At 42.7% G+C, this 17,000-nt stretch overlaps 1 protein-coding gene across 5 annotated transcripts in view; it reads right to left on the reverse strand.

Moving 5' to 3' along the window:
* meis1b (Meis homeobox 1 b) overlaps positions 1-17,000 on the reverse strand; it is a 188,138-nt gene that overhangs the window by 60,054 nt on the left and 111,084 nt on the right. For all 5 annotated transcript variants that reach the window (XM_020601805.1, XM_020601808.1, XM_020601807.1 and 2 more), the window contains 6 exons: positions 16,974-17,000; positions 15,743-15,884; positions 15,410-15,460; positions 14,788-14,838; positions 13,415-13,561; positions 3,866-3,977 (listed from right to left, as the gene is read on the reverse strand). The exon at positions 16,974-17,000 is cut by the window's right edge and continues 185 nt beyond it. In XM_020601805.1, the coding sequence (XP_020457461.1) occupies positions 3,866-3,977; positions 13,415-13,561; positions 14,788-14,838; positions 15,410-15,460; positions 15,743-15,884; positions 16,974-17,000 (530 nt within the window). The remainder of the gene's footprint in view (positions 1-3,865; positions 3,978-13,414; positions 13,562-14,787; positions 14,839-15,409; positions 15,461-15,742; positions 15,885-16,973) is intronic.

Consider the following 17,000-nt stretch of genomic DNA (forward strand, 5'->3'; position numbering starts at 1 on the left):
GCCAATGGAATTTTGTGCTAAAAGATACCATCAGCATTGTGGTCTGTGGTCAAAGCATAAACACCATAACTAACAGCTCTGCATGTGAGCATTGTCACCACACGCACAAATACTGCATAAAAGTTTTTTTTAGCGCTCACATTGTCATCGCAAAACATCTGCTGACGAATAAAATGTCCATGAGTTATAATTAAATACAGTATCACATTAACAATTACTTAAAAATATCTTCTCTTGCAGCCGAGCTTGACAATGTGCACGTGGAGACCTCTTACCTAATGCAAAGACCTCCTCACGATTCCTACAGCTCTTAGCGTGTCAGGGTTACACTTCTGGGTAGAGATGGAGATTTTTATACCAATGGGCAGTGAACTGTTCAGTGAAGAGGACAGAGCGAAGCATGTGTTTGTCTCATGGACAGCCTCAGCAAAAAGGCTGAGAGGAGACTAGAGATCACTAGTTAAAGGCCCTTGACCAGCCAGCATCCTTCCTCAGAGCTGTTTCGCTCTGATGGAGACAGAGGATGGAGGGATGAATGGAGTGAATGCAGAGTGGATGATAAGAGACTGGAACAGGGAGGAATTGGAGAGAGTGAGTGCAAGAGGGGGTGTAGAAAGTGTGAGAGTATGAATTGATGGACTGGGGAGAAGGAATAAAGGGGGTGGGTTGAAGGATGGATGAGATGAAGGAGAGAAAAAGTAAAGAAAGCTGGCCATTACTGTGCAGCTCTACAGGCAGAAGGGAAGAAAATGATAAAAGTGGAAGAGAGAGACAGAATAAAAGGTCAGTGAGAAAGCAATCTGCTAAAGGTAGAAGAGAGAAAGAGGCAGAGGGGAAATAAGACCAGAAATAATAGAGAAACACAAAGAAAAGGAAATAAACAATAAAAAAGGAAGGAAGTGAAAATTGAGAGAAAGTGAGGAGAAGAAAAATGGAAAATTACTTGACAAAGTGTGAAGTTAAAAATAAAATGAAAAAGAGAGAGATGAACAGAGAAAAAAGAAGAGCAAAATGAATGAGAAAGAAACAGCAAGAGATGAGAAAAAACTAGCATGATGAAAAAACATGAGCAAACACAGACGTGAAAAATGGAAGTGGGGCAGATGGGGAAGAAGGAGAGCATGAAAGCAACAAAAAGAGGTGAGAGAAAGCAAAAGGAGAAGGATAAACAAAGGCAGTGTTTTAGAGCGAGTGGGAGGCAGGGAAGAAAAAAGGGGGAGGAGTGAGAAAAACACAGGGATACACAAGGAGGGAGAAACCGACTGAGAGCAAAATGAAAGAGAGAGACATGAGAGTAGGTGGGAGACAAGGGAAAACTGGAGAAGACAGGGAGGATGCTAAGATGAAAGAGTGAGAGAGGGAGGAGAGTGGGGTAAAGCCATCTTGGAGAGAGTGAGCAAAATGCCAAAGAGATAAATAACCAGCTTACTGGGATTACCAATTGACTGACACACAATTTGCCAGAGCCAATATGACGTGGCAGTGATAGCTCTTAACCCATATAAACCTGAAACCAGTCCAAGATGTCCCCCAGTATTTACTGTTGTCACTGCATCCTAATGCTCTACACTGTGTGTGCCCACATAAACAAAGCAATTTCACACACACATGCACATTTTCACAAGCCAACTCTGGGATATCTGAAGGCTTCAGAAAGATAGTGAGAGACTTCTTTAGTGCCACCTAGATTTAATTTAAAGCCTCAATTATGAAACATTCACTAAATGTCCAAAGGTATGTGGACACCTGAACATTATATCCATATGACTGTTAAAACGTCGCCACAGGAGTCCATATACTTTTGGCCACACATACGGTTGAATAATGTAAGTTGAGATATAAAATTATTAATTGTTAGAAAGGATTAATGAAAGTTGTGCACATAGACAAACAACATGACAAAAAAAGAACCACTTGTGTTTACAGATGCCATGGTGATCTACATAAAATAATGACAATCAGCTCTTTATTAATTTGAAATTACCCACTTTTATTAAAGAAACTGGGGGAAAAAGATGGGAAAGCCTAGTTTTAGGTCACTTTTTGGACAATTCAATTCAATTCACTTAGCTAACATGTTTCAGGATCTACGGATACCCTCATACCTACATGCACACATCATGTATAGCTTCTAACGCTCCTGTAGCACAAATAAGCTTTCACACGTGCACATGTAGGGGATTCACAGAAATACACACACTATCCCACACGTTACCCTCTGATGAACTTTAACAACAAACAAAAACTTACAATAGCTGTGGAGAGAGATAAGGAGATAGGGATGATGAGAGGGAGAGAGAGACAGAGCCAGCCACAAGGTGGGCCACCATATAGAGTGGGCCTATAATTGGAAAGATGTGAAAAATGAAGTGTGAGACTGGTCAATAGAGGGCAAAGGTCACTGAAGCAAGAGCCCAAACTCTGCACAGAGAACGCTCATTAGAATGACCAATCGGAAGCGTGCGCACACACATACTTTGTATTCCCTGTTTCACTGTAAGTTTGCTTTATCTCAGTCTATCCTCCTCTTCCACATCATTTGTCCATCATTTATTTTTATCTCAACTCATGTCTCACCTCTCAGTCCCTCAGCTCCTCTGTCAAGCATTACTGAAGAGTGAGAAAGAAAGACAAACAGTATGTGTGAGAGAGAATGTATGTGAAAAACAGAGGCAGAGAGAATGAGACTAAGTGTGAGACCGACAGAGAGACCGAAGCTGTGTCCCAGTTCAGGGGACATGTCCTTCAAAGGCTGCATTTGAAGACCGATTGCGTCATAGTGTCGTGACAAGGCTGTCCCATTTCAAAGGCTCCTTCAAAACGCAGCCAAGAAATGCGTCCTCCTTTCACCGGGCAACGAAGGCTCCAACTGGTACAGTAAATCCTTCACGGCTCAATCTATCCCAGGATTCCTTGCGCACTGACAGAAAGCAGAGCAGCTGTCAAGGTTGCTAGGCAACAGGAGCAGCTCAGCCCATGGTCCAGCCTTCATGGTCTATGACGGCTACATAGGCCAGGCCTTCGTAAACCGTGTACTTTGCGGCCCCTGAACGGAGACACAGCTAGAGTGTGTGTTGACTATATAAATGGCTGCTCGTTGGGAATGGAAGACATGGCAGCACTCTCACCCGGGCTCTGCCTCCTGGCACTGGCAACCCTGCAAACTGCTCGCCTTGACTTCACCTTCAATAAAATATGAAGTTGCTTTTTGCCTCGAGTTTGTTTGCAATGCTGCCCCACCACCACCTCCACCAACCCATTCTCCCACCACTGCCCCCCTCTCTCACTATTTCTAAGGCTGCCATACAAACAGTATGCTTTTTGATAAGATGTGACTTATAATTAATGTAAAAAACTTTTAAAAAGACAATATGCATGCAATCCTTGCACTTAATCAATGCAAAATCTCAGCCTTACAGTGGTTTTCATATGGCATCCCTGAAATATTCCTGAATCCTGAAGAATAATCAGCAATGAACGAAATAATGGCATTCAACAAACTGTTGCCAGTGTGGCACCGGGAAGACAGAAGCATCTCTCTAGACATTTCCCACTATATGTCTACACATCTAATGTGTCCCTGAGCAACACAGAGAATCTCTGCTAGGTTCAGAAGAGCTCTTTTATACCTGACAGTGACCTCTGACCTCTGTGAGGTATTAACCACAACCATGAGCTGTTGCAAAAACTTAGACCCTCTTCAAATGACCTGAATAAGCCCATTAATTAACCTCATCTGACCACTATATCTTGTATATGTGTAATGTAGCTGATGTCATATACTCCGCAGTTTTACATCTACACTCGCTTTCATTTCCTCAGATAAATAAGGAAAAGATGCAGACAAACAAACTTGATCTCTTACCCTGTTCGCTGCTGTTGTCGCCGCTGTGTGATGTGTGTCCACCACTGGACGGTCCCGGTGTTCCTCCAGAGCGGGTGGACGCTGTATCATCATGATCTCTGTTCCAGGACGTCTGTGTAGAGACAGGGAAAGGACAGTCAGGTCAGACAATGTGTTGTCTGCTTGTGTTTTTTTTCCATCGTTAGTTGTGCTGATTTTATGAGTTATAGTGATTTTTAAGCCTCCATATTTTAACACGTTCTTTGGCTAAATATATTGTATATTATGTGGAAAGGAGCCTACACACATACACAAACTCTCACTCAAGCAAAAATCGTCACTCGCCAACTCTCAGCCCAGTCCCACAGTGTGCGTTTGCCCCTGTAACAATCATATGGATTGAGGATTATTGGGTCTTGATGAAGACGAAGGCCCAGATAAATAGAGAGCGAACATGTTGTATTAGTTCCCAGCTTTCTGAGGCATGCAATCCATGACTGCCTCCATTTGAACCAAACCACAAGCAGATGAAAATACAAAACAGCTACAACTCAAGATAGGCTGCAGCGAGTGCCAGGGAGTGATGTCATTCAAGCAGAGCAAACCACAGAGAGAAACAGAGAAGTAAATAATTCAAAGTATTGCTACATATGTATAAATCCTCTGTTTTGACCAAAAATAAAACAAAAATTGGATGACCGAGCCCACTAATGTGAAAGTCAAAGCAGAGTCAAAACAGAGACATAACCAAATGAGCTGAACTTTTCCCTCAGTTCTCAAGTTTTAACGACAAAGCTGAGGTGGTCTCAAAGAGTACAAGTCCATTTCTTTCTCTTTATTTTAAGAAGAAGAATTTATGACCAGCTTTACTGATGTTAAACTAGTTATATTCTTCTTGTTTTTGTCATCGAACACAAGGGCCTGACCAGACAAGATATACAGTATGTACTGTATATAGAGTAAACTGTGAGTATGTGCAAGTTCGGTGACACCAAGCTGACGGTCAGCCGTCTGCGAGCATCTGTCACCCTAGCTTTTGCAGCGTGCCCTGCACTAGTCGAACCTGTTGACGACTTTTCGACTAATTCATCATTGAACTGAATCGGTGGTGGACCCCGTGGGAGAGAGAGACAACTCTGATTGGCTGTTCAGCTCAGAAAAAGAACGCACGAGAAGCAAAACATTCGGAAAAGCCGCATGAGCCTGACGCTGTAGTAATCTAGATTTCATCCATTTAGGGCAGTTTCTCCTTATTTCACGCCCCTGCATCTTCCTTTCTTCTTCCACAAATAAAATACCAAGGGCTGACAACGCCAGTGCCACTTGCAGCCTCTTGTCAGACATTATCAATTATAACTGTGCCAATAGTAAGCAAACACAGCTTTGTTTACGGTTTGTAAATCCGCAGTCCTACTACAGACTACCGCCACCTGCTGGTATGGAGAGTTATTTCCCCTCATACAGGCGCAGAACGTACATGCTAGTTGGCCATTGGCTGTAGTCTGTGTGTTGTGTTCAACTTTTTGGCCTCAGTGAAGGTTATGTTAAGTGACACAACAGTTGGCCTTCATCGCCGCTAGCTCTTTGTTGTGGTGAGTCTCTGCCATAAGGGAAGAGAAAAGTCTTAGGCCAGAAGAATGTCAGCTACAGCCTAAGCAGTAGGGAGCAAAACAAGAGAAGACACCTCAATACACACAAACAAATAGTGTTCAGACACATTCAGGTACCACATCTACACATTCGGCACTTACAAGAATGCACACAGTACACACACACACACACACACACACTGCATAATGAACATGTGCAACACACTCAAATCACACTCATGAAGCTGCTACAGACTGTTGAAACTAAACCAGATGTTACTTCTTATCTCTCAGAGCCTCTGAAAAGCAACATTATCGCTGAGGAGAAAGAAAGAAAAGAGGCTCCAAAATAGAAGGAAATGGATTCTAATGTCTTATCACGTGCAGCTAGCTACACACACACAAACACACAACAACAAAAAAACAAAAAACACACAAACACTTTCTTAAGCCTCTTCTACTGCCTGTGTGAGCCTGTTTTTGCCCTGTCAAACCAAATGAAGCAGATATCAAAAGGCAATGTGGTAGTTGCATCATGCTTTTAGGGCTGTGTGGCAAAATGATAGAAATGCACACGAATGAAGAGAGGAAAGAGAAAGACACTGGGGAGCAACTGGTTTCAATTGGGATACAATGAGCAGCACTATCTCTGTGAGGAGGATTTGGAGCAGACTTTAGCTTTACAAAAATAAAAAAGTAGACATTAATTCATGACACTGGGTTTGTTTTAAACAAAATGTAGCGGGAATATAATAACAGAAGAGAATATACAGGTCAGCAAATTCAACACTGTTTTGCCAGTTTGATGTTCTTGGGCTATGAAATTATAATCCAGTGCTTACTTGGATGATATAATCATTGTTTTTCAAATTAGGCTTTGCAATAAAGAGGAAACTCGCTGCACAAAGGCATGACTAGGATGGTGATTGGGTAGATAAACACTGATCTTAAGAGGGATAAGACACTAAGAGGATCTTTTTTCCACCTCTTACAAATTCTTTTTTGCTGGCTGTAGAACACTGAAAAATGAAACACCCGTGCATGACCGAGTAACTCCAGAGAACATCAAAAGTGAGGTAATCCAGACCACATGCTCAGCCGGCAAACAGTTAACAGTGGCTTTTTCCAGCTCTTCCAAAAGTGCAGCTTTTAAAAATGAGCAGAACTTGTTTATTCAGAGCTCTGTGAAAAAGAATAGCATAGTACCCTGGGGACATCGAACACCAAGTATTGAAAACCCAAGAGCCTCAGCTCGCAAGAAGGATATGTTTTTCCCCAGTTTCTTTTTGTTTTAATTCTGTAACAAATTCCACTTGAAAATATAATTAGAAAGTGGAGGGGGAAATGGCAAAGTACTGCATTAGCTGTAATTGAACAAAAGAGCGCTTTGCCTGCTGGGAGGAGGCCACTGAGGCCCCATGGGAAAGGGGGCGGGGCTGAGACAGGGCCTGGTGGCATCTCCGCAGGGACGGGGAGTTTATTTATAATCACAGGCCGCCCTTGGATGGAACAGGCCCGGCACTGATCTAACGTGCAATTAATGCACGCACGGCTGAGATCACATAGCCCACACACACCTACATACATATCAGTACATGAAATTTGCACAGCATGTGTGCACACACCCATACACAAATACACTAAACTAATTTTTGTCACTTAGTTTGCACACACCCACGGAAATAAATAATTTTAATCTATCTTAAGCAAACACATTACAGACCCACCATGCTTATAGTTCCCATTTAACAAAAGCACACACCTTGACTACAAAACACACAATGACAAAATTAAAACACACACACACCCTTTGCCAACAAAGCTACACAGCACAATGTACAGGTCCACCTTCATGGTATGGGATATGTACATTTTAACAGATGCATAAACAGAAAGCTCGAGTAAATGGAGAAAGAGAGAGAGCTGCCCCTCTGCACACTTGATTTATTCTGTGTCCCCTTAATGAGCTGCCATGGTCTCGTTCTCTCGCACCCCGTCTCTCTCTGTCTCTCCTGTGCAGGATGTAGATTAATTCAATGCTTAATTGTTTAGTAAATTCAATTTTCCACATTCTATTCTACCTAGCTTTAGCTAAAGTTCTTAAATCTGCTCCGCCAAGCCCAGGGAACCCTGTTTGTGAGCCATGCATACCTTTTCTTTTTTCTTTTTTGCATTACCATTTTTCTTCCCTCCACCACCCTAATTCGCCATGAAAAGATTTTCCTTGCTGGAAATTCTGATTCCGCCATGATCAGTGAGGCATTCCAATCCAATGCATTCTCATTGTGTCGCATCTAAGATGCAAGGCGGGCTTCCCTTTCGCACTGTGCCAGGGCCCATATCATACAAGCGCTCATGCAAAAAATGTTGCCTTGCCAATTCATTTGCAATAATAAAGAAAATGGTTAAGGTTGTTGTGCTTTGCCCCCCACTTTCCCCTCTGAAATATCTTTTGTGATATGGATATTTACTTTTCACTCTGCACCAGCAAGCGTGCAGCAATAATCATATGTGCATACTTAACGCCACAGACATAAATATCCCAATAACCCCTCACACATACACTCTTCAGTGGTGGTACATCTGAATCAAAGATGACAGTTGAGCTACGCCATCCCCCAGAATGCTTAGGTGCATCTGTTCTCTGCGGCTGTTTTCTTTAACACAATTTTTGACCTTTGGAACAGCACTGTTTCTTCAAGTTGAAATCTGCGAGAATGCCATGTGTTGCAGCAGCGAGATGGCCTGCAATAACTCCGGACACATTCTCCCACCCGGCTCAGTGCTGGTGGGGAAGCTGTTAGTGAAAAGGGCTGAGGGGCCAGCTATTGTAAACTCTTGTTTATGTTGCATTCCACTGCTGCTAGATAAAGCAGAATCTGCCTACTGGCCAGGAAAGTGCTTGCCCAGCTACCTCTGCTTACTCTGCTCTCTCCACCCTGCTCCTCCCCTTTTTGCAATATTAGAGCTCCCAAATAAAAAGAGGGGCTGATAATGGTATGCATGGTGCAAAAAAGGAGAGAGAGCAAAAGACCCCCCCATTTCTGTTCTGCACTCCCCTTCCTCCTTAAGACTGCACAATAGACAAAGAAAGAGGAAAATAACCTTATAATTGCTGAAGGGGGTGAGGGAGGAGAAAACTGGAGTTGGTCTCTTGAGTAAGTAAAGTATGCTACATTGAAGAGCCGTCAGGTACTCTTCAATTGGCTCTTTAAAACTGCTGGGTTAACCTCATAGAGACAACCAAGGATAATTACACGTTTGAGATAATTGCCAGAGCTTTCAAAGTCCATGTTGATGACACTCGCGGAAACTGACAAACTGATTTTCTTTCTCTGTGACCTCTTCTACCTCAGACTCCTTGTTTACTCCCTGTGAGCTGAAATCTAAACAAAAACATGAACTCCCCTCCGCACTACCTAACCCCAAACAAAGCATCTTCCTTTTTTCAGCTGTGAATGAAAAGGCAGGCATAACTTCCAAACTGCATGTTTTGCTGTGGTTCTTCGTTAGCTTAGCTTGACTTGCAGCCTCTGCATTGGGATGCTCACTGTGGATTCCTTGGAGACAGGCTGTTTGTGAGGGTGGCCATTGTCAGGGGCTCACCGGGGGTTAAGAGGGAGAGGAACTTTCCATTAGCTAAGTACACATGTGTTAAGCCAAGTTATTATAGCCAAAGAAACCACAACAGGCCTGGGGGACAGACATTGCCGCTCATCATAAGTAACACGAGACACTAGCCAAGAACTTTATTTGCAGTCGGGATCTTGCCGTTATTTATCAATAGCCGTGTTATCACACAATGCGGCTCCACTAAGCCCTACTTTCCAGCAATAATGCATGCTTAGGAAACAACTAATAAATCAACCAGAAAAAAAAATTCTGAACCTACAGTAGTACAAAAAGAATGCACTGTGGATGTCTGAAATTATATGACGACATACAAAAAAGCTCCAGACATTTGCTTTTTTGAAGACACTCTTGACTTGATTTGCTAAATCAGATTCACCCCTACTTGTTATTCCACCACAATAATGAAGAAGCTAAGAAACACACAAGTCACGTGGTCACCTCTTTGTATCACTTGTTGAATCCTTAACAGCCGCCCCACATTCACTCCCCAATGGAAAAAAAGGGAGTTCAGGAGAGGGGAGGGACGCGGTGTAGAGGAGGGAGGGGGCGAGTGGGGGTCAAACCTCTCTTCTATTCAGCTACAAAAGCTGCTATTACCAACAATCAACATGATGATTCAAAAGTTTGTATTAAGAACAGCAGTGTGCCACTGTAGGAGAGAGAGGGAATAAAAAAAGAACGTGTGTGTGTGCCTGTCAAGTCGGGTGTAACTCGATCCATACTTCAACTAGAAGCGGATAGATTAGCGATAGCGGTGTACTGATTAGGAAAATAGTGGCTGACCCCAGCGGTCAGGGTTTCCATTGAGTTAGGAGGGGTGGAGGGGGGTGAGGTGGGGGTGAGGGGTCACTCTTTCACCGCCAGAGTTACCTAAACCAACACTGCTGGGTCTCACTGACCTGGAAACCAGCACTTGTATGGTATAACAGTGCCAATTGTTGGGAAAAGATACCACGATAGCGCTATCAAGAGCAAATTCTTACACAGTGACCACAACACTAAGCTCACACAAGCAGGGTTTGTTTAGGAAAGATTGTGCAGGACATAAGGAAAACAACATCAAATCCCAAATGTATAGATGTTTTTCAGATTGTCGACGGGTTCACATTCTTTTCACATGATTTCAACAGGGAAAAAAAAAATCACATTCTGAAAATGTCATTTCCACAAACCCTCCCATAACATAAAAATACCTCTACTACATTAACTCAGCAGATCAGCTGCTGAACATTCACAATCATTTAAGACTCTCACGTCTACAAAATCCAGGCAGAGAATATTTTAAGGGAAATTTCAATTATTTCCAGCCCCACTTCAGCCTGCATGGCTCAATCAAGTAGAGGAGCTCTTGAGACTTGGAGTGAGTACTCGGCACTATTAGTAGTGCTCTGCTCTACAGTAGAGAGCCCGGGCCCCTTGGAGTTCATTAGCAAATTGCTGCGCCCCTCCCCGTGCTCTCTGTGCAATTAAAGGCAACTGTACAAATGACGTACAGCAGCGTGGAATCACTTCCCCTCTTCTTCAGGCTGAGGTGAACATGTGTGTCTGGCAAATACGGACACAATCAGCAGAGTGACAACAACAACAACAGGACGGAGACAGATGCAGCCATACTCTGGTTTAAATAACACAAACGCCACTTGTGCGTTTAAGTATCTCAAGCATTTCCACATTAACAATCTCTGCAAAATTCACTCAGAATAAAAGAGTTCTATTGTGTTTTTTATGTCTAATGGGGAAATTAAAAGAAGAAATGAGTCAAACATTTTGGGAAGCTCTCCAGAGAGCCGCAGGGAAAGGGTTAAGAAAGTCCAACTGGTGCTAACCAGTCATTCCACTCACATAGCACCTTGGGGGGGTGCTGCATTTATCAGGCCAGTCTGAACACACAGCAATGTACATGCAGACACACAAAGCCATACACATACACTGTATGTATCCACTTGTAGGCATGCTCACAGTTCATGCATATTTGCACATACACACACCTATACAGAAAGACACACAGAGACACAAGAAGGTGAGCCCAAACTGGCTGGGCTGCATTCACAAGCGAGCGCAGAGCCTCTCTGACTTTTTCACCTCTCAGCTATGTTCTGCTTTCTTTTGAAGGGGGCGCTCAGTGATCCTCCACACTCGCCTGCATAGGCAGGCTAACAAAACAATGTAAAGACATGTAAAGAATATTCTGAAATTACTGTTATGATGCAAGGATGTATAATGCAACAAGAAAGTCAGCACTGTTGGATTGTTGAGTTAAATAAATTCAAAGTATTTTTTTTCCTCTGGCATTTTTTCCCCCTGTTAACAGTCACCACACTGGAATAAATTGGTTTATGAATAAATGAGCCTGCTTTCTCCATCTTGTTAACATTATTCTTTTGTGCAAATTCTCAGCATTTTTTCCAGTCCACTTCAACTTTATGCCCGAGGGCATATATTAAAAATACATATGGAAAGAGATAATGCACACACAATGCAGATTCGTTAAGGATGTCACTGCCTAACAGCTGTAGATAAGATGTCACACAAAAATAGCCCACAAAATTCAAAAAACATATATTCAGTTGCATGTAAGTCATGAAGTGCAGGGCCATTAGACTGACAATATAAGTATTCAGGAGCGAGAAGCATGCACCCTCTGTCTGTTTGGATATGCCCATTTATACACAGTCTGCTGTTGTGGACAGTCTCCATGTTATCCCACTGGAACATCAGCCCATTCCTCAGTGTTACACATCTGTCAAAAAGTTTTCCTTGTGTTTTAATACAAGCTATGTCTGTATGTCATTTATATTATTCTGTCAGCGTAAACATAAGCTTATGTGGTTATGCCCTGAATTAATGGGGGGGGGGGGGCAAAATTTATAAGAAAAAACAGCATGTCTTCATCTTACAGTCAATTAAAGATCCACATCAGTGCCCCAAGCACAACATAATTTTCTTCATATACCTAGATACCCAAGGGTTTTAACACACTATTTCCATAACTATATACCATAAGGCGTCTTTCCATGTCCTGACCTATCTATTGAAAAAAAACTTCTGACAGCTGAATCCCCAGAGAATACAATAAGCTGTTCAAAGAAATACTTAAATGCACAAGTGGCGTCTGTGTTATTTAATTCTGTTTCTGGATTAAATGAAGTATTATCTTCGGGGTGATCTTTCTCATTTCCATAATCAGACATAAGGGCCTGGGATGGAGGAGTGCATGCGCGGGCGCGGCGTGGTGGGGGTCTTCCCAGCCGGGCCTCAGTCCGCTCCCAGTCCTGCCATTCAGCCCACAACATAAAAGCCGGTGGCTGTCTCTCTCTCTACTCAGACCAGTCACTGAACCATATGGAAGACCGCGGATTTAAATTATTTAGCCTTATCGCTTCATTACTTTTTATGTCGGACTATCCAACTAATCCCTCTCCCCTCACCAGTGTCTATAGGTTATAGCCGATCCTTTCCCAAGCCATTCCTTAAACTCAGGGATAGTTTATCTTATTGAAACATGTTCTCATAGCTTGAAACCCTGTCCTCTGCACAAATGACTAGAGCTATTAATGGCCGATAATCCAGATTTGCATAATTCTAATCATCAGTTGCTGTTATTATTTAACGGCAGCGTATGGACCATTAGGGTCATGCCTCTGCGCACACTACAATGTCCCCGGAGTGCCAACAGTCAGTGGAGCACATAATGAAGGCTGTGGTTATCTCTGATATCTGCACAAAAGGAAACACTACCTAATCTACCTTTAATGCCTGCTGCTTCTATAGCTTTCGAAAATAAACCTTCTTATTGGTGCTGAATCTGTGCGTTCTGAGAGAAATAAAGGAGGAGCTGAGGGGGATCGCGATAAGCAATGTGCACTCATGTCTAAGGAAAACTACTGACAAGACGCGTAATGAACCGTGAACTCCACAGTGGAGAAACCAAGGCACCTAAACCACAGTCTGCAGCCCATCCTCTGCTGCTGCGCTCTTCTGGACACAACACAGAGGAGCTGATAACGTTCCGTTTGGGTTCAAAAAGACAAAGAGAGGAGAGAAAAACCGAGAGGCACTAAATTAAAATCGACATGAAACAGGTCAAGTTTATGGCGATGCTTTTTCGAGCTAATCTTCCCAGGTCGGTTCCGGGTTCAAGTCTTAATGGGCCAATAATAGCAACATTATTCAGAAAAAATTTCATTCCGATGGATGGAATGTAAAACGGCCTTAATCATATGCAAATAACAGTGCAGCGGAGTAGTGACCCAGAATAGCTGAGTAGCCAGCAGGGACAACACACACACACACACACACACACACACACACACACACACACACAAAGCGTGAGAGAGAGAGAATGTACCTGATCAAGGGCCACCGAAGATCTTGTGATTTCCTCGCTGTCTGATTTGGACCCGCCCTCTCTGTCGTCTATGACCAAGTCGATGGGCATCTTGCCTTTCAAGCAGCTGATGTACCGGTGACAGAAATTATCACACAGCTCGTGTACCTACAGATAGAGGAGGCAGAGGCGTCACACACTCACCCAAAGGGGACATCATCACACAACAGTCACGTGCAACCACAACACCACACCAACTCTCTCTCTCTCACACAAACACACACACACACACACACACATCCTCTGAAATGCAGAAATGCCCCGAAGAAGTTTTAGGAAAACGTAAAGCACAGTTGCTGAATCCTAAAATATTTAAATCTTTAAAAAGTTCACATGAAGTGATTACTGCTTGTGGACAACATATTAGCCTAATGGTTTACCACTGGGGGTAATTGTTAAATATAGTCGAAAACAAAACGCTTAATCTGTATTCTGAACTCACAGAAAGTGAAATAAGATCAGACCGCTTCAAGCTATAAGGTGTGTCCAGCCCCTGGGCCGCGCAATGCCACCGTGGCAGCGCGCTCCTCTACTGCTCTGATAATAACACTCAAAATAGAGATATCGTAGAAAATTGACAGTGACAAGAGGGCTCAGGGGCTACGACGCACTCAACACCCGTATTAAATTCATCATCGGTGCCCCGGGTAGTGGCCATTAGAGGATGGTGACCCGCTTGACTGACATTTAAGGTAAACTGTTTAATTTCGTCGACTTATTACATTATCACTGGCAACACCGTAGTGCCCGAGACACAAACACGTCAGCTGTATGCAGGAAAAAAAGAACAGCGATCCATCTTAAAGTTGATTTAGCTGCACAGTACACAGCTTGTATTTACGTGCCTGCAGATTCTGTGAGGAAAAGCAGTGCATGCACAGAGATAAGTTTAAAAACTAACACTTTTAGCAGCGTTCATAATTTTCACTCATGTTAAACTTTAGGTCAAAGTTGACTGCACAGGCTACTGTAGTCCATCTGATGCGGAGACAGATCAGAGTTGTACACCCACTACTCCCTCCATCCACAGATGGCTGCCTGGGGCCTTTTGCCCTCTTCAAAGAATCCTTCCTAAAACACGTAAAGTTCGCCTGTGTTTCACCTTGTACGCTATTTCTGCCAGCAATAAACGTCATTAAAACATGCGGGGAGATTTGGGCACAGAGATATCCGTTCCACTTGCAACAGCTTGCTTCGTGATTAAACGCGGAAGAGAAATGGCCCCATGATTGATTTTGACGCTAATTATAACCGACTAGCAAAAATACATTTATGCAAATCCGGCCCATAGGTCTGCAGCGGCACACTGGACAGAAATGGCGAAAGAATATTACCTTCTCCAGCTCCAGAAGATGAAATCGTAAAACTTGAATGGCTTGAATCATCTGAAAAATTAAAATAATAAAAAAAATGAGAGGCTCACATGTATTGATATTAAACAGGCACGTTTTCTCCATACAAGTAACTGCTGACGAAAAAATATTCATATGAATGGATTTTATGTGGGACTGATATTAAACTTGGGTGTTATTGCAATATGGAGAGCAGGCACACAGTACAGCCTGGCGCTGCAATAAGCCTCAGAGTCAGAGAGCTATTAGCCACCAACTAGTGGCGAGGAAAAAACGTTTCTCTCATATTCTCCTCAATGTACCAGACTGTACAAAGTGAAAAGCACGATTAGAATAACTTTCCACACAGAGTTCATAGGTCTGAGGCACCAATCTAAACACCGCCCTTCATCTACAGATACAACGGGGAGTCATTGTGATATTAAACTGTCCAAAAAGTGGAACATTACCTCCACTCGTGCTTTAGATTTGGAGCAGCACATGGTTCTGACACATATGTAGGCCCTACATCCCGCCGACATACATGCCAACAACAACAACAACAACTAATAAATTCTAAACTCTGGGAAAATATGAGAAACGAAAAAAATACATAGTGTCTTACCAAGTTATCCAATTCTGGATTAGATGAAAATAAAGGCTTTTCTGCACGAATCTAAAAGCAAAAACATTTTCATAAAATATATGAATAAGCTCTTAAAAGTTATAAACAATATATAATGCAAGGAATGAAATGAAGATGTATTAATTTCCACTTTACGCACAGTAAACACTACACGAAATAAAAAGTTGAAACTTTTTTTATTGGTTAATATGACTATTTTATTTGAATGCACATTTAACTTTACGCACTAAAATCAGAGCGCCACACTTTGGACATGCAGGTAAGATCTCAGCCAGCCCGAGCATGCAGATGAAAAAGTCAAACTCTCCTGACCTGTTTTGCAAACACTGCTATGTCTTCATTGAAAGATTCCGATGAACAGACGTCTCCTCCCGCCACCCCGGGCTCTCTGGGGGTGCAAGTCGCTAATTCACATTTCTCAAAAATCAGTGCAAGCAAGGGGAACAGGGGGTGCCTGGGAACACACACAATAGCAAATGTCACCAGAGAGAACAGCGCCGGGGTCAAGACTACTCCAGGCTAGGTTTAGCCAGCCATGCTACTCTCAACAACTCGCCCATGGGGACTGCTGCTGCAGCCCATGCCATTATATTATACAGAGGCTTGGAGAAAGGCTGCAAACAGCGGACAGACTATTGTGATTAAATCTAGGCGCGTCTAATAGCATAAAAGCTTTAGAGTCAGTCAAACAATCTCTTGCGTTGGTCTCCCTTTGGACAGGCATGTGTGTGTTTGGCAAAAACCTCTGCAGCCGTAAGCGGCGAAATGCGTGCACATTTGTCTGTTATTTATTGGTGAAGTAATCACATTAAATGTGTGCCGCCTGTTCAGGACAATGTGTGTCCTTAACTTGTATCAATTTGGTGAAACTGTTAGTGGCATGTTAGCCTCTCTGAAAACACAATGCTAAGATCTTTTAAGTAATGCCTGTGAATATAAATAAATGATGTGGAATGTCCCTTAAACATTTTAGAGTTTTTATTTTCTGACGTCTGGCCTGTTGGTTAAAATTGTTAAATAACAGAAGGTCATTGTTTTGCTAATTAAAAAGAAGAAAGTTAAATTCTAAAAAAAAATAATAATAGTAATAGTAGTAAATAGAAGTTCTAATTAAACGGGACTAATGGAACTAAGAATAAACTCATAATTATTCTGAAGAGTCAAAATGCATTTTCAGTGGAAAAACAGAACTTCCGTGATGTAGCCTCCACTTTAGTAAACTCTGTATTTTTTTTAACTCTTCTACTAAGTATTAAATTGTTTACTTAACAGAGACGTGGAGTAAACATTACATTTCAAACTGTAAAACCGCTGCAAAAAGAACAATCAAACATAAAAACCACGTTCAGCCACAGTCTTCCTTTGCGCCTGTGCAGCACTTTGGGCGCCTGTGCTTTGCTGCAACACACGGCCCAGACACCGAGTCAGTGTTTCTCCTGTTACAGGACTGATTTGCACCCACTAGCCCTGCCCGGCTGCCCCTTCGGGCCTGGATACACGCCTGGCGGCCACAGAGTGACTTTCCCCACGGACTTGCACCTACCCATATATAGCGTCTTTATCTCTCTTT

Source organism: Monopterus albus, unplaced genomic scaffold (genome assembly GCF_001952655.1).
Source record: "Monopterus albus unplaced genomic scaffold, M_albus_1.0 scaffold52.1, whole genome shotgun sequence".
NCBI lineage: Eukaryota > Metazoa > Chordata > Actinopteri > Synbranchiformes > Synbranchidae > Monopterus > Monopterus albus.